Source organism: Oryctolagus cuniculus, chromosome 3 (assembly GCF_051225735.1).
Source record: "Oryctolagus cuniculus isolate XC-2025 breed Fujian yellow rabbit chromosome 3, ASM5122573v1, whole genome shotgun sequence".
Taxonomy (NCBI): Eukaryota; Metazoa; Chordata; class Mammalia; order Lagomorpha; family Leporidae; genus Oryctolagus; species Oryctolagus cuniculus.
Window position 1 is genome coordinate 170,963,551 of NC_142869.1, and position 22,331 is coordinate 170,985,881.

General features: G+C 53.4%; 1 protein-coding gene and 1 long non-coding RNA gene across 9 annotated transcripts in view; one reads left to right on the forward strand and one right to left on the reverse strand.

The window, feature by feature from the left end:
- The window catches only part of LOC100342535 (solute carrier family 23 member 1), a 67,344-nt gene extending 56,731 nt beyond the window's left edge, over positions 1-10,613 (reverse strand). The window contains exons 1-2 of one of the 6 annotated variants that reach the window (XM_008258149.5): positions 10,474-10,613; positions 2,724-2,867 (exon numbers count right to left, since the gene is read on the reverse strand). In XM_008258149.5, coding sequence (XP_008256371.3) covers positions 2,724-2,867; positions 10,474-10,515 — 186 coding nt within the window. In that variant the 5' untranslated portion in view covers positions 10,516-10,613. Of the gene's footprint in view, positions 1-73; positions 499-740; positions 1,224-2,723; positions 2,868-3,383; positions 3,781-10,473 lie in introns of those variants that run through there. The other 5 variants (XM_089329534.1, XM_089329535.1, XM_089329537.1 and 2 more) reach the window with 5 other exon arrangements.
- LOC138849073 (uncharacterized) lies at positions 7,032-20,268 on the forward strand. Of its 3 annotated transcripts, XR_016231783.1 has the most exons (4): positions 10,676-10,806; positions 15,922-16,022; positions 17,486-17,780; positions 19,776-20,268. It is a non-coding gene; the product is annotated as an uncharacterized LOC138849073 (long non-coding RNA). The 3 variants fall into 3 exon arrangements; XR_016231784.1 differs by lacking the exons at positions 10,676-10,806; positions 15,922-16,022 and adding an exon at positions 7,032-8,906 and having other exon boundaries at positions 19,776-20,263; XR_016231785.1 differs by lacking the exon at positions 15,922-16,022 and having other exon boundaries at positions 19,776-20,264.
- The last annotated feature ends 2,063 nt before the right edge of the window (positions 20,269-22,331 follow it).

A 22,331-nucleotide genomic window follows, 5' to 3' on the forward strand; every position in this document is an offset into this window, starting at 1 on the left:
GAGTGAGAGCCGTGGGCCATGCTGCAGCTGCCTGCTCCTCCCCCACCCCCCAAACCAGGGTGCAGCCCAGCACCTCGCGGGGAGCTGGTCCCAGCACGAGAGGCAAGAGGGCCACGGCCTGGACAACTGGCAGAGTTGCAGGCAGGCAGAGGGAACGGGGAAGGCCTAGCAGCAAGAAGCAGGGAGCCTGCCGGAGGAAGTGGGCTGCGAGGGCGGAGCCCCGGCACCAGGAACTGATGCCCTGGGGAAGAAACCGAGGCAGAGATGCAAGTGTGGAGGATCTAACAGGAGCCAAAGTGGAGCCTTAAGAACCAGGCAAGAGCTCTCTGCTGTGGCCAGGGAGTGCAGTGGAGGATGGCCCAAGTCCTTGGGCCCTGCACCCCATGGGAGACCAGGAGAAGCACCTGGCTCCTGCCATCGGATCAGCGCGGTGCGCCGGCTGTGGCGGCCATTGGAGGGTGAACCAACGGCAAAGGAAGACCTTTCTCTCTGTCTCTCTCTCTCTGTCCACTCTGCCTGTCAAAAAAATAAAAATAAAAAAGAACCAGGCAAGATTCGGCCCAGCTCCGGCCATTGCAGCCATCTGGGGAGCGAAGCAGTAGATGGAAGATCTCTCAGTCTCTGTCTCTCCCTCTCTCTCTCTCTGCCTTTCAGATAAAATAAATAAATCTTAAAAAAAAAAAAAAAAAGCAGGCAAGAGGCTCATCACTAAACAAGGCACAGGAAGGCCTGAGCATTACCCTGGAGCTGTTGGCCACAGGCTATCTGAGTTCCACCTTTCAGACCAGATTAGAGCCGCAGTTCTGGGCAGGTGAATTCATTGCAGGTGGCCTCGCAATGCAGGGGACAAATGGGAGAGGGCGAGGGAGAGACAGACACGGCGCCACACAACCAGCGAGGTGCAGGGATGAGCCACTGTCGCATGTACTTCAGCCCCACAGAGCGGAGAGGTGCACCTCGTCGAGGGTGACACTCATGAGCTGTGGCCACTCTGGTTCTGAGTCACACCAGTGTCCAGCATGTGGCTCCAGTCCCAGCGCAGATCTGGCCACTGAGCCAAACATCCTATGAACCCAGAGCCATGCAGACACTGGCTTCTCAGCTTTGTTCCCATCCAGGCTGTCCTCGGATAGACCGGATCTGTCAGCATTTCCCCAAGGCCTTGGGTCCTCGGTGCTGATAAAATTCTCCTGATCTGCAAATACGCCATGCAAGGATGACTCAACAGCACAGGTTCTCCACCTTGTAAGATCATAGCGTAAATGAAGCCAGGACAGCTGACTTGGTCTGCCTTCATTTAGATTATCAGCTGCTGAGTCAGCCAAAACAATGAAAGAATGATCGAAGGAGAAAGCCAAAAACCTGCTGCAAAGGGTTACCCTTAAGGTGTCCTTAGGACAGAATTAGGCCACGGGACCCAGCATACCTGATCCTGCCTGTCCTAACCACGCCTCCTTTCCACAGCACTGAGCAAGCGACATGTAAAGAAGGCATAGGAAGGCAGGTTACACACTCCTACATAGCCGGGGCTTGATGGCAAACCTCTGTGAGCTAAATTAGACCACAGGACACTGGCTTTTTCTTAGGAAAATGACACCCTGAAAGTATTCACATACCTGCCCCACTCAGGCAAGGCCAAGTGTGAAAATGGACCAGTACCTTCCGCCCGTGCCAGAGGAAGACAGCACCTTGCCACTGCCTAAGGTAGGACAGGCCTGGGCACCCACGAGAAGCCTGGGCCAGTAGCACCGGGGAGTGGGAGGCCCCTGTCTCCCCATCCACATGAGCAGAAGAAATGGCCAAGCCTTCCTTAAGGAGCAGTTCCCGCTCCTGTCACCAGGCCAAGTCACGTCTAAGGGGACCTCTCCACCAGTCACGGCTAATCCTCTCGTGAACGTCCTGGGATAATCTGACCAGTATGACCAGCGCTGCTCCTGGACAGCAGAGTAGAGGGCGGATAGAACGTGTGTTGGAGGCGGGGGGACTCTGAACTCCCACTAAAAGTCAAAGCCTACACTTGATGTTCTTTCTTTGGCTGACGGGCAGTTTCAGCAGGTGCACTATGGTCACTGGGCAGTTGGCTGCCCCTTGGGGAAGAGTCAAGGGAAATTTTCAGTTCAGAAGGGCCAACATAGGGGCGCTTGGATGATTCTCGCCATTGCTCCTATGTCTTGTTGAATCAATGACACAGTAGCCTATTACAAATGCTTCCTTGGCCTGCCACCAGCTAGGTCAACACAGACCATGTGTTCTCCAGGCCAAGAGTCCACCAGCCTCATATATGCCCAGGCCACATTACTTACCCAAACTGGCCAGGGCCGACTCCCTCCCATTATCAGATCTCTTGAACTTAGAGAGCATGAGGCATTTGGTGGAAAGAGACACTAGAGCTAAAAGGGCTTACTCCAAGGAAGGTACTTGGCCTGGCCCCTCCCTGGCCTCCCAGGGGCCTCACTCAGTGAAACAGAGCTTTGACAAGCCCAGGGACGCTGCTGAGGGGCACAAGGGACCGTCAGCTCAGCACGAAGCAGCAGCCTCCTCCCCCACATCTAAACCCTAGAGAGAGAGACTGGAGGAGTCTTGTATGTCCCTGGAGGTCCACAACATGGAAGATGCAGCTTCAGAAACTGAAGCTGTTGATGTTGGCTAACTGGACTTGGTGCTGGTTGACAAGGCTTTGGAGTAGAGCATTTCTGCACCCGGAGCTTGTTCGGTGGCATTACCTGGATCCCTAAGAAGATGCAGAGATACCACGGTGGGGTGTCCAAGATGCCATAGGCCAGATGGCTGGGGCTAGGGCTCCCAGGTTGCCCATTCTTCTTCCTGTCTTGGTCATCAGTGTGGAAGCTGGACACATCATCACTCTTCTGCAGGGAATGAGAGAAGGATACATCTGGGCACTTTAAGAGGAGTGAACCATGGGGCTAGGGCTGTGGCGCAGCAGGTTAAAGCCCTGGCCTGAAGCGCCAGCATCCCATATGGGCGCCGGTTCTAGTCCTGGCTTCTCCACTTCCAATCCAGCTCTCTGCTATGGCCTGGGAAAGCAGAAGATGGCCCAAGTCCTTGGGCCCCTGCACCCAACTGGGAGACCCAGAAGAAGCTCCTGGCTCCTGGCTCCTGGCTTTGGATCAGCACAGCTCCAGCTGTTGTGGCCATCTGGAGAGTGAACCAGCAGATGGAAGACCTCTCTCCTCTCTCTCTCTCTACCTCTCTGTAACTCTGCCTTTCAAATAAATAAATAAATATTAAAAAGAAAAAAAAAAGAGGAGTGAACCAGAGATGGACAGCCTTCCAAAGACAAGAGGCAATGAGACAGGGATGGCTGATGGCCAGCTGGGCAGTTCAGGGCCAGAACCAAACCAGCGACTTTCTAGAGTATGCACCTGCAGCAGGGCCTGTGAAGCCTGGGCCCATGCAAGAAGAATGGGTACCTGTCGCTCCCCCTCTTCGTGGAGGAACGACACTAAGCCCTGCCTAGGCTTCATATCCGAGTCACGGCACCATTATGTCGCTCCCCCTCTTCGTGGAGGAACGACACAGGACCCTGCGCTGTTCTTTCGTCTGCTCGGCCCTCCCCGGGTTTGCTGCTGGTTCTTCCCGGGTTGGCTACTGTCCCTTCCACCTCCGTGGAAGGGCGGTTCCCCCTGGCCACTTTCCCCACTTCCGCAGGGGAGCGGCACACCGCCGGCCGGCTCTCTCGGGGGCTGCACAGGTGTTCCCCTTAGATGTTCCCGTTAGATGTTCCTGGTGCATGCCGTCTCTCTCCTCCCTTATAGTCCTCCTCCGCCAATCCTAACTCGGCTGCCCACATGCCGAGTACGCTGCTCTCCTCCAATGAGGAGCAAGTCCTACAGTTTATTGGTTGAACTGGAGGCAGCTGTGTAGAAGCTGTTTTCTTCTCTCCCAGCGCCGTATTGTGGGAGAGCAGATGCATAGAATAAGTCTTAATTCCAGTAACTTAGTCTAGTCCGGGTTGCTCCCCACAGGTACCCTTCCTGAAGCCTTGGCGAATAAGTCATTTTGTAGAGCAGGAGGGGGTGGCCAACCACAAGGGCAGAAAATGGGTAGATTTCCCTCCCAGACCCTCGCACTTGCTGGCAGGGAGCCCTGCGCTTACTCTGCTGAAGCGCTCTTCATGCACATTTATCCTAACAGGTGGCTTCCTTACACACTGATTGTGCATCACTCTTGTCATTCCAGCTCCTAGCGCAGACCCTGTGCTCAGTGTAGACCGAGCTGGTGCGTGAGTGATGGGAACATACCAACGTAAAGGAGTGCAGTACAGACGTCTAGAATGAGCTCAGGTCAGTAGCCAGCTTGGATTCCTCTGAGTTTAACCAGAGTCAACTTGGAATTGCTGACATTCCTGCCACCTTACTGGCTGAATAGCCGACTAGGCTTGGACACATGACTAGTACTTCTAGGTCTAGATTTTCCAAACTATACAAATGTCACTAGTACCCACTGCATCGATGGTTGGGAAAATTATATTGGAGCAGGAAATGTCGCTCCCCCTCTTCATGGAGGAACGACACCAAACCCTGCCTAGGCTTCATATCCGAGTCACGGCACCATTATGTCGCTCCCCCTCTTCGTGGAGGAGCAACATAGGACCCTGCGCTGTTCTTTTCGTCTGCTCGGCCCTCCCCGGGTTTGCTGCTGGTTCTTCCCGGGTTGGCTACTATCCCTTCCACCTCCGTGGAAGGGCAGTTCCCCCTGGCCGCATTCCCCACTTCCGCAGGGGAGCGGCACACCGCCGGCCGGCTTTCTCGGGGGCTGCACGGGTTCCCTTAGATGTTCCCCATAGATGTTCCTGGTGCATGCCGTCTCTCTCCTCCTTTATAGTCCTCCTCCGCCAATCCTAACTCGGCTGCCCACACGCCGAGTACGCTGCTCTCCAATCAGGAGCAAGTCCTACAGTTTATTAGCTGAACTGGAGGCAGCTGTGCGGAAGCTGTTTACTTCTCTCCCAGCGCCATATTGTGGGAGAGCAGATGCATAGAATAAGTCTTAATTCCAGTAACTTAGTCTAGTCCGGTTGCTCCCCACAGGAAACACATAGTCCAATGCTCAGCACGTGGTAACCGTCCAATAAATATTGGCTACAACACCTTCGGCTTCCAGATTTCCATATATACAGAGAGTGTTGAACACGAGCTTAGGGCCAACATTTGAGCATCAGCATATGGCTAAGAATGTGAGCCCATCATTCCCGATGTGGCCAGGCCACCAGTGCAAAGATCAGGCTGCTCCTTCTGATATGGCCCAGTGGGGTCCCGGGAGCACGATACAATGGTCTGCCTTTAACCACAGTGTTGCTTTCCATGGTTTCATTCCTCCTCCAACTGTAGTTCAAAAATCCAACATGGGAAATTCCAGAAAGAAACAATTCATAAAGTTTACATCACATGCTGCTCTGATTAGTCTGATGAAATCTTGCACCATCTGGCTGTATCCTCCTTGGGCTGTGAATCGTCTCTGTCCATCACACGTATGCTACATAAGCTCTCCACTCACTGCTCATCACTCAGTAGTGGTCCTGGCTGTCAGAGTGACCATCGCAGCACCACAGTGCTTGTCTTCGAGCCTTGTTTTACTTAATAATTGTCCCAAAGGGCAAAAGCAGCATTGCAAAGGAGGCATCCAGACATAAAACATGAAATGATAGATTGGCCAGCGCTGCGGCTCACTAGGCTAATCCTCTGCCTGCGGCGCCAGCACACCGGGTTCTAGTCCCGGTCGGGGTGCCAGATTCTGCCCCGGTTGCTCCTCTTCCAGGCCAGCTCTCTGCTGTGGCCAGGGAGTGCAGTGGAGGATGGCCCAAGTCCTTGGGCTCTGCGCCCGCATGGGAGACCAGGAGGAAGCACCTGGCTCCTGGCTTCAGATTGGCGCATCGCTGGCCATGGCGGCCATTTGGGGGGTGAACCAACAGAAAAGGAAGACCTTTCTCTCTGTCTCTCTCTCTCTCTCTTAATGTCCAACTCTGCCTGTCAAAAAAATTTTAAAAAAAAAGAAAGAAATGATAGATTAACAATGGTATTACAATGGTACTTCCAAAAGTTCATGGAAAAGTGGAGTTAAGTTTATTTTGGTGCAAAATTTTTTTTTGAAGTCCATGCACACTTTTTTCATAATGTGCATTTTCCATGAACTCTTTGAATGGCAATTTTGTGGGGACACAGAAGTTATGGTACACACAGCGCTCGGTGCTATTCGTAGCTTTGGGCATCCACTAGGGGGTCTTGAATTCTGTCCTCCATAGGCAAAGAGAACTGCTGTATTCTTTTTTTTTTTTTTTTAAGATTTATTTATCTATTTGAGAGGTAGAGTTATAGACAGTGAGAGGGAGAGACAGAGCGAAAGGTCTTCTGTCCGCTGATTCACTCCCTAGGTGGCCACAACTGCCAAAGCTGCGCCGATCCAAAGCCAGGAGCCAGGAGCTTCTTCTGGGTCTCCCATGCAGGGGCAGGGGCCCAAGGACTTGGGCCTTCTTCTATTGCCTTCTCAGGCCACAGCAGAGATCTGGACTGGAAGTGGAGCAGCCGGGACTAGAACCGGTGCCCATATGGGATGCCGGCGCCGCAGGTGGAGAATTAACCTACTGCGCCACGGCCCCGGCCCCGGAACTGCTGTATTCTAAGACAGGGTTTCCCAACCTCAGCATTACTGACATATGCACCAAACAAGTCTTAGTTGTGTTGCGTGTGTGTGTGTGTGTGTGTGTGTGTACTGTGTTCACAAGCTTTCCTGGCCTCTCCACCCAGCTGTGACAAACAAAACTACCCCCAGACACTGCTAACCACCATCCGTGAAGCTGCACTGCCTAGGATGCATCCCCCTGAGGAAGCCCTAACTCAGGGCAGGGCTGGCCGGGAAGGAGGGGAGCTGGGTGCAGTGGGCTGAGCCATATCCTACCTGGAGCCAAAGCAAAACAGTCCTTCATGGAGGGCGCTCAGTGGCAAACACATCCTTTAAATGTTTTTAAGAGATCTTTTTATTTGAAAGGCAGAGTGACAAAGGGAGTGGGAAAGACAGACCCCCATGGCAGGGGCAGGGGCAGGGGCTGGGGCTGGGGCCAAGTCCAAGCCAGGAGCCCAGAATTCCATCTGAGGCTCCCATGCAGGTGGCAGAAGCCCAAGCACTTGGGCCGTCCTCTGCTGCCTTCCCAGGCACATTAGCAGGGAGCTGGATCTGCAGCAGAGCAGCCAGGACTCAAACTGGTGCTCTGATAGCATTGCAAACTGTGGCTTCACCCAGCGGGCCACGATGCCGGCCCCTAACCGCTCATCCTAATTCCTCCCCAGTCTATGCCTGCGGAGCCCACGTCACCGGTGACGGAGACAGCCGTCGGAGGAGAGCCCCATGCCACAGTGCAGGCCTGCTGCCCTGGGTCTACTGATCTAACCTCCTGCAGAACTGTGTTCTCTGTACCAAACCATGCATTCTCACTCGTCTCTGGCATCAGGCCCTGGAACGTAAAGCAGGTGTTTTGCTTCAGCTCATCTGTTTAGTGAGCATTCGCCGGTGCAGGAAGACATCCCTCACCCACTCCACCCCAGCCTTGATAGGTGAGGCCTCCCCTCCTCGGGGGCTCTGACAAACTTGTGAGCAAGTTACTATGGCCCCAAACATCCACCATATATTTCCCCACACAAAGGATCACAAAGTCCCATGTCTTCTCCATCTCCAATGCTCACACGCAGTGAGCGCTCAGAGAACAAACGCATGCGTTAATGACTGTAGAGAATTTTCCTAAGAAGCTGGTTGCAAGTCTTGGAAACCGCATGCTTATCCCAGTTAGGCTCCTGAAATGGAGACGTTTTGATGCTGCTTGGTATTTGGGTGCACATCAAAGAAATTTGCTTTTCCGAACTAGAGGCTGCAGGAGGTCGCTCTGGGCTCAAGGGCACTTACTGCAAGGGGTCAGCAAGCGTGGAGAGGAATCTACAGATCATCGGAGAAAAGACACTGGGGGAGGGAGGAGAGACAGAGAGGGAGAGATTGAGTGACTGATCGGATCCTGGGCGGGCAACCACAGACGTGCATGACAAGAGACACTGGGCGGATGTGACTGTCATGCCACGTTCAGAGCCTGTGGGCCTGGGACTCCACCTCCACGGCCTCTGCCCACCCAGGCAGCATGGCGGTGAGCATACTCGCAAGCGGAGCATGCGTGGTGTGCGTGCCGGCATCCCACCATGGGCGCCGTGACTCTGTGTGTGTCCTGTGAGCAACCTGACCGCACCTCATCCGCAGGGACGGTTTTTCAGGAAAGTGAGGCAGGGAAGCGCCAGGGCTGGGGAAGGCGTTGGCTCTCGCCTGCTCGCCTTTCCTCCCAGCAGAGCAGGAGTCAATCACCAAGGCCATTTCCAGTCTGTCTTTCCATCAGGATGCGGGGGCCACTTCTATCCCCGGGGCATCCCATGCTGGGAGAAATCTGTGCAAGCGACACCCAGTGGCAGAAGAAAACCCTGGAGATCCTTTCTGGAGGAAGAATGACTTCAAGAAGCGCGCCCCCACGCTGAGCATCAGAGAAAGGGGGTGGGGGGCTGAACCTGTCTTCTGGTTTTGACTATCAATACATGACGCAATTCCACTATAAAGCTTGACGCAAAGGGGCACCCCCATGGCGCCTGGAGGTGCACAGAACTTCACAGTTCGCAAAGAGCAGCCAGTGCATCCACTCGCCTGGTTCCTGGCACCTCCTTACCGCCTGCCAGATAGACAGGAGGCCGGGGCTCAGTGAGGTGGCAGGGCTTGTCCAAGGTCAGGTTGCAAGTGGGAGGGTGGAACCGCCCCCTCTTCCCGTCTGCAGGTGCGCCCCGTGCTTCCTGGGTCAGCTTCCCTGCTCTTGGCAGCAGACGGGCTGGCGGAGGAGGCAGCGGCTCCGTGCAGCCAGAGCAGCGGTGAGAGGCTGGGGCAGCCCTGCGGGGGGAGGGGGAAGGCAGTGGACACTGTCCTCGCTGCTGCCAGCTGCGGGGGAAGGGGCCTCTCCCCACTAGGCCAGGGCTGCAGACCTAAGCCCAGTGTCCGCTTGGTCTCCCTGGCATTTGTAGGTGCCCAAAACAGGCTGGAGAGGGTGGCAGATGGGTCACTGTGACTGCGTCTCTGGACCTCAGCCCCCGCAGGTGTAAAAGGAACGGCAGGTGAAGTGGCTGACGTACGCTGGCTGTTTGGGATACTGTGCTCTCTCTGCCTCTCTCTCTCTCCCTCTGCCCCCCTCTGGAAGGGGCCTGATGAGAGCGAGCAGAGTGCTGAGAGGGTAAGGAAGGAACACCCAGATTCCACAGAGACCCAGCAGGGGCCCCTCCTGCTGAGGGACCTGAGCCAGGATCAAGGCGCAGCTAGTTTAGACCAGGCCTCCATCTTGCAACTCGGGCCTGACCGGGCCCTGAACCCTGAGCCAAAAGCTCCGAAAAAAAGAAAATGAAACTCCCCTTGTGATAAACTCTCCTAGCAACAGCGATTAGCAGACAGCAGGGAAGTTCCAGGTGTCTTATCAGTTAAGGTGATTGATAGCATCCCGAAACCCTGCAGTTTGGCACGCGCACCCTAGCGGCTCAGAGCCTGTACTTAGCCAATCATAGAATAACAAGTATTAATTTAAAATAGGAGCCTATCAGATGCTGTATAGCCAAACTTGTTTGTTCAACTGTATAAAAACCCTAACGACCTTCCTGTGGGGGCCGTCCATCCAGCCCAGCTGTGCCTGGTGCGGACGTCGGACCAAACTCGAGTTTGAGATAAAACTCTTGAGTTTGCATCAGCCTCGGCTCCTTGTGTTTTTTTTTTTTTTTTTTTTTTTTGTGGACAGGCAGAGTGGACAGTGAGAGAGAGACAGAGAGAAAGGTCTTCCTTTTGCCGTTGGTTCACCCTCCAGTGGCCGCCGCGGCCGGCTCACTGTGCTGATCCGAAGGCAGGAGCCAGGTGCTTCTCCTGGTCTCCCATGGGGTGCAGGGCCCAAGCACCTGGGCCATCCTCCACTGCACTCCCTGGCCACAGCAGAGAGCTGGCCTAGAAGAGGGGCAACCGGGACAGAATCCGGTGCCCCGACCGGGACTAGAACCTGGTGTGCCAGCGCCGCAAGGCGGAGGATTAGCCTAGTGAGCTGCGGTGCCAGCCTCCTGGTGGTCTTAATTGGTGGGAATCGGACGTTTCGGGGACAGCACTGCCTTGCTAGCAAATCCAGTCCCCCTCCCCCGCCCCTGTGGTAGTCAGAGCCTGGCTTGAGGCTGCTGTGATGGTGACCTGAGCACCCAGGACACCAGGGAGCCAAGGCTGGGAGCAGCCCATCCTGAGACTCCAAGCCTAATCTACAAGACTCCCAGCCCTAATCCAGAGTGCGCCACTGCCTGTCGCTCAGAGAATGAATCAGGGCCTTAGACCCATGCCCCCACCCCGGCCCCCAGACCACCTTCCTGCCCCCCTCCCCTTCCCACCCCCATCCCCACCCCCACCCCCACCAGCACTCACCGAGGGGTTGGGAGGCTCCCAGTGGAGAACGGCAGAGTCCATGGCGACTCAGGGCCCTCTTCGGTCTTCTCCGAGGCAGCAGGACAAGAACACGGAAAAAAGGCCGCTGCTGGCAGGAAGATTAACTTCTCAGGGCGCCTGACAGGGAGGGAGGGGCCCCGGGGCTCACCTGCCTGCTGCGGCCACCTAGGGGCGTTCAGCTGTGGCAAATGAGTCCTAATGTGGACGTCTGAGTAACCACGGGGAAGTTAATGATCCCCCGTGGCGCTGAGCAAGCAAAGTCGGGGACACAGCCTGCGAGGGTGCGGCCTGGCCCCACATTCTGGAACTCAGGTGCGGGGGCGGGGGGGAGGCCGGGGCAAAGATCTGGGCTCAACAGAGGCTTTTCCATTTCCTTTCTTTTTTTTTTTAAAGATACATCACCAAGTGATTATTAAAAAAAACCATACTTCTGGTAATTCTAATTTTTTTATTTATTTGAAAGGCAGAGTTATAGAGAAGCAGAGGCAGAGAGAGAGAGAGAGAGAGAGAGAGAGAGAGAGAGACGTCTTCCATATGGTGGTTCATTCCCCAGATGGCCACAATGGCTGGAGCTGCGCTGATCCAAAGCCAGGAGCCAGGAGCTTCTTCCAGGTCTCCCACACGGGTGCAGGGGCCCAAGGACTTGGGTCATCCTCTACTGCTTTCCCAGGCCATAGCAGAGAGCTGGACTGGAAGAGGAGCAGCTGGGACTAGAACCGGCACCCACATGGGATGCCGGCACTGCAGGCCAGGGCGTTAACCCACTGCGCCACAGCGCCGGCCCCTTTTCCGTTTTCTAAGCTGCAAACTGGTTGAGCTGGAAAGCAAATCGTTGCCAAAGTAGCCCAACCTGGCCTGGCCGCTGAGATGCACGGGCGGGCAGTAAGCTGAACAAGGGCAGGGAGTGAGCCTGCGTCCGGGAGCAGCCGCTGAGATGCACAGGTCGGGCGGAAGCCTCAGTGGCTCAGGTGAGGGACGGAGGGAACGATGCCTCTGACCACAGCGTGCTTGTTCCCCTGAGAGTCAGAAACCGCTGTGCAGAGAGGCCCCAGAGGCTGAGTTTTGCTCTTACTTTGCACCGAGCACTTGAAAGGCCCTCCTCAAAAACCCTTGCTGAAGCCCTACTCCATCAAGTCAAGGACCGAGGGTGGTAGAATGTTCTGGAATGGGGGGGACTGGGTTCCCAGCTACTCATGATAGTGGAATAACCTGGAATGGGGGAGGGGGAGCACTGGATCCCAAGGTTGAAGAAACGCATGGCAAGGCCCCCACGGAAGTCAGTGGGAGCTGGCCCAGAGGAGGCCGTGAAAAAACGGGACAAGGAGATGTTTAAAGAGGGAGGAGCCAGATCTGACCTGGGCTGTGACGGAAAAGCTGAGATCCAAAGAGTCAAGGGCGTGGCGGGTAAAGCTGCAGCTTCGGATCCCACAGGGGCGCCAATTCGAGCCCCAGATGCTCCACTTCCCACCCTCTGATGGCCTGGGGAAGCAGTAGAAGATGGCCCTGCACCTTGGGGCCCTGCACCCATGTCGGTGACCCAGAAAAAGCTCCTGGCTCCTAGCTCCTGGCTTCAGATCCGCCCAGCTCCAGCTGTTGTGGCTATTTAGGGAAACAGTGGATGGAAAACCTCTCTCTCTTTCTCTCTCTCTCTCAGTGTATGTCTGCCTTTCAAATAGGAAATAAACCTTTTAAAACAGAGACAGAGTCAAATGCCCCCGAGTAGCTGGCCCTTCCTGAATAGTTCACTGTGTGTATTGTGCTGTATCTTAGACTTCACATCTTTATTTTACTAAGAAATTTGGGTGTTGCTGGGTTAAGCACTTTGCCTCAACGTAACAGTAAATACAGGAGTTGAGAGTCAAACCCAGGTGGCCTTAGCCACAGCTCCAGGGGCAGGGGCATGAGCAAAGGTGCCCCAGGCCTGGGGGCCTGGAAGAGGGCAGGGCTCAGGGAGACAGACCCCGACTCAGATTCAGAAAGTGTGGCCACCAAGGACACGTGGCCCTCTGCTGATGGTGCCCAGGGCCCCGAGCTCACCTCAGAAGGGAGACTGTTGAGCTGAGAACACCACGCGTGGGCGGGTCACCAGGCAAGGATGGAGAGCCTGGCTCTCCTCAGGGAGGGGCACCAGAGCTGGGGTTTCCGGAAGACCTGACTGGCGGGGTCAGCAAGGGGAGCCAGTAGCTTTACCCACACCACTACTTTACCCTATGCCACAGCGCCAGCCCCCAGGAATTTGTTTTAAGAATATAGGTTTGGGCTGGCGCCGCGGCTCACTAGGCTCCTGCTATCGGATCAGCGCGGTGCGCCGGCCACAGCGTGCTGGCCACAGCGGCCATTGGAGGGTGAACCAACGGCAAAGGAAGACCTTTCTCTCTGTCTCTCTCTCTTACTGTCCACTCTGCCTGTCAAAACAAACAAACAAAAAAAAAAAAAAAAGAAAAAAAAAAAAGAATATAGGTTCTTCGGGGCCAGCATTGTGGCTCAGCGGCTTAATGCCCTGGCCTGAAGTGCAGGCATCCCATGTGGGCGCCAGTTTGAGACTTAGCTGCTCCACTTCCAATCCAGCACTCTGCTGTGGCCTGGGAAAGTAGTGGAAGATGGCCAAAGTCCTTGGGCCCCTGCACCCGCGTGGGAGACCCGGAAGAAGCTCCTGGCTCCTGGCTTCGGATAAGCTCAGCTCTGGCCATTGCGGCCAATTAGGGAGTGAACCACCATATGGAAGACCTTTCTCTCTCTCTCTCTCTCTCTCTGCCTCTCCTCTCTGTGTATAACTCTGACTTTCAAATAAATAAATCTTAAACAAACAAACAAACAAACCTGAATATGGGTTTGTTAGGTAGGAAGTCAGAAATGAGCTTGTGTGTGTGACAAGGGCCTAAGGAATTGACATCCGTAGTGGTCCAGCATCCGCATCTCAAAGTCATCCCGATAACCTTCCGGGTGCAGCCTAGTATCTGCACTTCAAGGTCCTGCCTGGATCCTGATGACCTTCCAGGGGGTCCTGCCCCTTCTACCTGGCCTGATGAACACCCTTCCTCTAAGGCGGGGCAATACCAGCCAGGCTTCCCCTGTCTGATAACTTCAGGGGGAAAACTCAGAAAGGAATTTTTTGTATTTACACCCAACAAGTCCTTTGTTCAGGCGGAGAAGAAGGAGAGGGGGAGAGAAGAGGCGGGAGGCAAGACCCATCCCCTTAAAAGCCCCAGCCTAAATGTGCACTGCGCATTCTCTCTCGGGTCCTGTCTGGAGAGGTGCCCATCCGTTCTTATGGATGGCCCTACCCTAGTAAACCTCGCTACTTTGCTTTCCACTGCTCTCTGTCTCACACCTGAATTTTTTCTTGTGCGAAGACAAGGACCCTTTGCTTCTCCGGTAACAGGTTGTGGGGCTGATGTTGTGATGTATCAGGTAAAGTTGCTGCCTGTGACACAGGCACCCTTATTGTAGGGGTTCAAGTCCCAGCAGCTCCACTTCAGATCCAGCTCCCTGCTAATGGCCTGGGGAAGCAGCACAAGATGGCCCAAGTGTTTGGGCCCCTGCCATCCACGTAGGAGACCTGGAAGAAGCTCCTGGCTCCTGGCTTTGGCTTGGGCAATCCCTGGCCATTGTGTCCATCTGGGTGGATGGAAGACCTTTCTCTCTATCCCTCCCCCCCTCTATCTCTGTAACTCTAACACTCAAATAAATACATAAATTTTTCTAAGATAATGGTTCTCAAGGGGCCAGTGTTGTCACACAGATGGTTAAGTTGCTGCCTGTGACGCTGGCATCCCATATGTGTGCTGGTTGGAGTCCCAGCTGCTCCACTTCCAATCCAGCTCCTCGCTGATGGCACCTGGGAGAGCAGTAGAAAATGGTCCAAGTGCTTGGGCCCCTGCCACCCACAGGGGAGACCTGGATAGAGTTCCTGGCTCCTGGCTTCAGCCTGGCCCAGCCCTGGCTGTCACAGCCATTAGTGAGTGAACCAATGGATGGAAGATCTCTCTCTCTCTCCAATCTCTCCCTGTCCCTCCCTCTCTCTATCTCTGTCTTTCAAGTGAATAAATTCGCATTTTAAAAGAATATGGGGGAGCCGGCGCCGTGGCTCAATAGGCTAATCTTCCGCCTTACGGTGCTGGCACACCGGGTTCTAGTCCTGGTCAGGGCGCCGGATTCTGTCCCGGTTGCCCCTCTTCCAGGCCAGCTCTCTGCTGTGGCCCGGGAAGGCAGTGGAGGATGGCCCAAGTGCTTGGGCCCTGCACCCCATGGGAGACCAGGAGAAGCACCTGGCTCCTGGCTTCAGATCAGCACGGTGCACCGGCCGCAGCGCGCCAGCCGTGGCGGCCATTGGAGGGTGAACCAATGGCAAAAGGAAGACCTTTCTCTCTGTCACTCTCACTATCCACTCTGCCTGTCAAAAAAAAAAAAAAAAAAAAAAAAAAAAAAAAAAAAAGAATATGGGGAATCCTCAGAAACCCGTATCTTACTCAGACACCTGCAGGAATCAAAATGCTTCCATTGTGTTTTTGCACACACAATAGGCTGCATGTTTGTGTCTCTAAAATTCACATGTGAAATCCTAATCCCCAAGGCGATGATGGTATTGGGCAGTGGGGCCTTTGGGGTACAATTAGTTCTCTTAGCAGCAGATAGGGCCCTTAGGAAACGGGACCCAGAGGGCTCTCCAAGGTCCCCGGAGGGCTCTCCACCCTCTTTCTACCCTGGGAGGGTACAAAAGTTGGTGCAGCCTTGGAGAGGGCCTGCACCAGGAGCCACCCACAGCGGCACCCTAATCTCGGACTTCCAGCCTCCAGAACCATGATAGATTTCTGTTGTTTGTAAGCCTCCCAGGCTGGGCTACAACACACCCCCTCAGAAGCCACAAACAGTACTGAACCTGGTGCTGTGATGGTTCCCATACATACACACCGATGATGAAGTTTAACTTACAAATTAAGAAGAAGAAAAGATTAACAGTAATAAACATAATAAAATAGAAAAGTTTTTTAAAAGATTTATTTGAAATGCAGAATGACACGAAGACACACACACACACACACACACATACACACTCACAGGGTTGGGGGAGAGAGAGAGAGAGAGATAGAGAGAGAGATCTTCCACTTTCATTACTTCCCAAATGACTGCAACAGCCATGGCTGGGCCTCCTGAAGCCAGGGGCCCCAAACTCCATCTGGGTGTCCCACATGGGTCCAAATAGTTGAGCTATCTCCTGCTGTATCCTCAGATACATTATCAGGAGCTGGATTGGAAGTAGAGGAGATGGGATTTGAACCAGCACTCAGATATGGGATGTGGGTGTCCCACGTGGTCAGTTGATTCACTTCACTGATGCATGCCCCTGGAACAACTGTAACAATATACTGTCATAAAAGTTATATAATGTGGTCTTTTCCTCCCTCTCTCTCCCTTAACATATCTCAGATTGTATTCACCCTCCCTGTGATGACGTGGTGATAACACAACCTCTACGTGATGAGACGGAGTGGTGCTGTGACAGCATCGTGATGAGACGGAGTGGTGCTGTGAGTGTCGTGATGAGATGGAGTGGTGCTGTGACAGCGTCATGATGAGACAGAGTGGCACTGTGACAGTGTCATGATGAGACGGAGTGGCACTGTGACAGTGTGGTGATGAGACAAGTGGACTGTGTCACCATCGTGATGAGACGGAGTGGCACTGTGTCACCATCGTGATGAGACGGAGTGGCGCTGTGACAGCATCGTGATGAAACGGAGTGGCACTGTGACAGCATCGTGATGAGATGGAGTGGCACTGTGTCACCATTGTGATGAGACAAGTGGACTGTGTCACCATCGTGATGAGACGGAGTGGCGTTGTGACAGTGTGGTGATGAAATGGAGTGGCACTGTGTCACCATCGTGATGAGATGGAGTGGCACTGTGACAGCGTCGTGATGAGGTGATGAGACGGAGTGGCGTTGTGACAGTGTGGTGATGAAATGGAGTGGCACTGTGACACCATCGTGATGAGATGGAGTGGCACTGTGACAGCGTCGTGATGAGACAGAGTGGCACTGTGACAGCGTCGTGATGAGACAGAGTGGCACTGTGACAGCATCGTGATGAGACAGAGTGGCACTGTGATAGCATCATGATGAGAAGGAGTGGCGCTGTGACAGTGTGGTGATGAGACAAGTGGACTGTGTCACCATCGTGATGAGATGGAGTGGCGCTGTGACAGCACAGTGATGAGACTGAGTGGCACTGTGACAGCATCATGATGAGATGGAGTGGCACTGTGACAGCATCATGATGAGACGGAGTGGCACTGTGACAGCGTCGTGATGAGACAGAGTGGCACTGTGACAGCATCGTGATGAGGTGATGAGACAGAGTGGCGCTGTGGCAGCATCGGGCTACCCCCGAGGGCTGCTCCAACACTGAGACCCTGCCACAGCTGACCTGACACCTGAGCCGGCTGCAGTGACTGACGGGAGGGTAGGGCATACAGCATCTACACTGAGCGAGGGGATGATACACGTCCCAGGCAGGACGGGGCAGGAGGACACAGATTTCATCACACCATCAGAACTGAGTGCAGTTTAAAACTTACGAATTGCTTCTTTCTGAAATTTTCCACATTATCGTTTTCAAACCATGGTTGACCGGGAAACTGAAACCATGGAAAGCCAAGGATGAAGGAGGGGGACCAGTATATGGTTACTCTAACCGGGACAAACCACAATGTATAATCCCCACTTTGAGGCGGTTCCTCTGGCCCATGGGCATACTAGGAGGGCACAAGCACAGGGCCTGTGCACCTGTGATCCACGAGGGGCTCTGCGTGTGCTGTCCTCACGGGGGTGTAGGCCAGGCTGGAAGGGGGACGGGTGGCTGTCTTGTGTAGGAGGGTAGGCGCCAAGAAACACGTGGGCAAGTCCACCTGCCCAGGGGCCGAGGAGAGGTCACTGAGCTCCCAGCTTTGCCACTCAGAGTCCGTTTCGCTCCCCCTTGTCTTTCCCTAGAGAAGCCTCCTGTCCTGCTGCCACCAGTCCACGCTCTTCAGGCAAAGCTTCCTCCGCCCCTGCGGCGTGGACCAGCGAGGGATGTGCACGGGGCCCTGCCAGCACCAGAGAGGCGCCGGGACGTGCGCTGGGCTTTGGGAAGAGGGGCAGCTCCTCCTTTTCATTAAACGCGAACGTCAGGGATGTTGCTGTACAACGCTGGCCGTCATCTCACCAGCACGTGGAGGCTGAGGACGGGGCTCGGTGAGGGGCACTGGGCCCCCCTGGCCCACAGGTCAAGCCAGGCGTATCGCCTGTAAGTTCTCCTTTTGCTTACCCCACTCATATCTGGGTTTCCTGTCACTTGCAACAACAATAACAAAAAACCCCATTCATGAACTTACACTTTTAAAAATGCTTATTTATTTTTTATTAACGAGAGAGAGAGAGAGAGAGAGAGAGAGAGAGAGAGAGACTGGCCACTAGGTTTTTGTGGCTTTTAAGTTTTATTCATATTTACGTGAAAGGCGAGTTACAGAGATAGATGGAGAGACACAGGGAAGGAGCTTCCACCTGCTGGTTTACTTCCCCAAAGGGCCAAAACAGCCTGGGCTGTGCCACGTGGAAGCCAGGATCCCAGAGCGTCTTCCAGGCCTCCCACATGTGTGACAAGAGCCCAAGCACTTGGGCCGTCTTCTACTGCTTTCCCAGGCCATTAGCAGGGAGCTGGGTAGGAAGGGGAGCAGCTGAGACTCAAATCAGCAGCCATTTGGGATGCCGGCACCACACAGTAGGCTTTACCTGTGTGGCCTCTGTTTAGTTGTTTGTGTGTGTGTGTACATGTGTGTGTGTGTTTAATTTTTAAAAATTTATTTGAGAAGCAGGCAGAGAGAAAAGACACACAGAGTTCCCATCCATTGGCTCACTCTCCAAATGCCAGGAACTGGCAACAGCCAGGCTGAAGTGGGGAGCCAAGAACTCAATCCAGGTTTCTCACGTGGGTGCCAAAGACACAACTGCTCCAGCCATCACCTGCTGTTTCCCAGAGTCTGCAGCAGCAGGAAACCAGAGTTGGAGCTGAGCAGTGACCTGGGCACTCCAGTGTGGGACACAGGCACCCTCATCAGCATTTTAACCACTAGGCTAACTTCCTGTCCCCAACAATGACTGGTGAATTACAAGAGTATCAAAAAAATTTAAACAATGCTGACAAGCTCAACATGTTTTCCCTCAACAAAAATAATTGTCTAAAATGTGGCAAAAAAATCTAAGAGTTTTTGGGAAACAATTTAAAGACCATCTGTCTATATAGAAGACACTTGACCCACATGAATACCTAATTTCACATTCTCTTGGTGTGAAAAGTCAAGAAACCAACCTTAGCCATGAGGATGGGCTTTTGTAACATCTGAACGCGTCAGCAGAATTGCAGTTGTAGAATTTTGGCTTCAGATTCACAGAGCTGCTCACTTCACACTGATGAGCGCAGGCTGGCAAAGCATCCTCCAGTGGACGGTGGGCTTGATTTGTGACTCCCTGGTCCGCACAACACCCATACTCACGCTTCATTGAATAGCAGTTGATAGAACAGGGGTTGGCACTCTGTGGCCAATGGGCCAAATCTGGCCCACTGCCTGCTTTTGTGAGTACAGTTTCATAGGCACTCAGCGACGTGCACACAGTTAGCCACTCTCCGTGGCGGCTGAACTGAAGACTGGGACAGTCCGCAAAGCCTCAAGCAATTACCACAGAGTCCTGTACAGATCCTTGTTCCAGAACACCGCTCCGAAAACGCATGTGTTTTCAGATACATTTTCTTTTTAGGGACACTTTTAGTTTCCCATAAAAACTGAACAGAAAGAACAGATTTCCCTGCCCCCGCCCGATCAAAGCGCACTCCAGCAACTTGACCCCGCCTGGCGCATTCATTGCTGTTGCTGAATCGGCACAATTGCACCATTACCACCCAAGTTCAAAGTCCGTTGTTAACATAAGGGGTTCCCCCCCTCAAAAACGATAAAACACTCAATTTAGAAAGTCTTCCGCATAGAGCTTCATCTTTATTATTAAGTAGCATTCAGTTTAGGTCCACACTGATACATAGAAGCAGCTAGTGTGACTATGTATTTTTTTAGAGCAATACTTCCTGCTCTTCAATGATACAGGCTTTGCTTTTCTCCTCCAGGGCTAAACATACTTTAGCTTTTCTTTGAACTCAGTCTGGCAGAATACAGACCTTGCTCCAGGGCTGCTAACAGGAACAGCCATACTAGGTAATTTGCCAACTATAATCTTTTGTGTCTGCTCTTAGGTAACCAATGACTTCTGCTAATCCTCAGCAATTCTGGGAAGTAGAAACCTAGACTAGGAGTGCTGGAAGGAACAGTGGAAGAAAGTCTGGCCCAGGGAAGACGGGAAGCTACTTGATCCAGTGTTACCATCTCAGCGAATGACACCAACGTCCCCCAGATCACCCACGCCACAGCCTGGGCGTCGTCCTTGTGAACTGTGCTCCACATGCAGCTCCGGCCACCTTCTGCCAATTCCTCTGCCTAAATGTATTCACATGCGTCCAGTTTTCTCTAATGTTAGCAACTCGGTGAACTCATCTAAGCCGCCATCGGTGCTCCTCTTTGAATCTGCATCAGCTTCCCTGTGCGTCAGATCTCTTCGTCCGATTGGTTTTATGCGCAGAAGTCTGGATAGACACTTAAATCTGGTCCTGTTCTTTGCTTTTTCAAACCCTTCCTGGTCCCCCCCCACCCCCCATGCTCTGAAAATAAAAACAAATGAATCTTTTGTATGACCAACGGTCCCCTTCATGACTCAGCTCTGAGTCTCACTGCTCACCGCTCCCCTACCGTAACACACCGCAGGTATCTGACAAATGGTCGTGGGATTGACTCCGATCATCCAAGGTTACTCAGAAAGACTCAGCCTTGAATTTGTGACTCTGAGCTCTTGGGCCAGACCTTTGTCCAGAAAGAGGAAGCCCTCACGCGTCCAAGGTTCTGGCTACAAAACAACTGAGGATCTCTGCAGAGGTACTCCTTGGGGGGCTGTGGTGATGGCTCCAGTCGCTGAATCCCCACCGCCCACGTAAGAGGCTCAGGTTAAGTTCCTGACTCCCAGTTTCATCCTGGTGCAGCCCCAGCTGTTATGGGCATCTGGGGACCCTCTGGAAATTGTAAATGTCTTGGCATCGAGGCAAAAGCAGAAGCACGCGACTAGGCCAGGACCCAGGCTAGTGTCACTTTTTGTAAGACCCTGCTGGCTGAGCTGTGGCTCAGGTCTCATTGTCCCTCCTGTCCCAGAAGCAGTCAGCAGCACCCTTCGCAAGGCTCTCCACACCTGAGCTGTCCCGACCTCTCAAGCTCTTGAATTCAGAGTTGGCTGTTTTCATGAACAGGGCGCCCTTCTCCTGAACACTGACAGGGAGATTGCCCTGCACCTAGAATGACCATGAAATCACCAATAATTAGCTTTAAACTTGCCCCCAGACCAACCGCGGCTCTGGAAAACCCAGCCAGGACACTGAGTACACTCAAGAATCAGACAACGCGAATCCTACAGAAAAAGATTTGGAAGGTACAGAGGCAGAGGCAAACATATTGGGCAGAGCTGCATTTCTGCTTGGCTGTCATTCAGCTGGGTTGGGGGAGGGTGCATACACACACACACACACACACACACACATATATATACACAAAGGTGGGCTTTTGAAAAAATAGGGGGAGGTTATGGAAATGCATGAATGGGGGGTCATAGTGGTGCCGCACTTGCTGTTCCTGTTGAGTCACCCCAGTGTGAACCTGTTGCAGTGGCTCTCATCACAATTCCAAGGACAGAAATCAGCCTGTGTGTGTGAATGGGGCCCAAGGACAATAAAGCAGCTGCAGAAAGGCGCGGATCAGTCTTGGAAACAGCCCAGGATCTTACACTACAACGTTCTGCTCGTACCCCAGTAACTTTATAGGTGATCCCAGCCTTCTCCCCAAAGACAATTCTCTCTGCCTGGCAGCAAGAGGGCTACCCAGTCTGATAACATTAGGTAATAAAACCTTTGGCAGCATTTCACCTATTTCACACCCAGCAAACTCTTTGTTCAGGAGACACAGGGTAGAGGAGAAATGGAGAGAAGACCTGAACTTAAATAAATCTTTAAACCTCCGTCTAAATGCAAACTGTACTCTCAGCTCTCATTTCTCTGCTGAGATGCCCACCTGGCCATCAGCTGTGTTTTCTCCATTAAACTTTGTAACCTTGCTGGATGTAACCCAGGCTGGATGTAGACTAGGAACTCTGTCTCAGATCCATCTGGAGAAGTGCCCGTCCATTCTGATGGATGCACTGCCTTGTTATTCCTGGCTGCTTTGCTCGCCAATACTCTCTGTCTCACCTTGGAATTTCCTTTCTTATGGGAAGATAAGAACCTCTGTTCCAGCCAACACCAGCAGGTGGCATTTTGCTGATTTACGGTTGATGACAATCTTTCTTCCCTAGCTGTTTCCTGGCAAATGAAGGCATTTTCTCACTCAACCCCCAGCCTGCCTGGCCAGTGGAAGGCAGAGCAGATCTTCGTACCCACTGTCACCAGTGGGGCTGTACTGTAGTGTCACTGAGGGCATTTGGGATTCTGTGTGAAAGAATCCCTCCTGGGGCTTTCAGCCCAGACATCTGTGTTCTGAAACCTGGGGCTCAGAAGTGGGGTGGTCTGCCTTGGCATGAGTTCTCTTAATCTCAGCCAGTTCCTCTAAGGGTCCCCAGTGGCCAGGCCTCTGTCTTCTCACTTTCAGCCCCTGCATCAACAAGGCAACCTCAGGTCACTCTCTGGCTCTGGGGCTGCCTTTTGGGGACTGAGTAGATG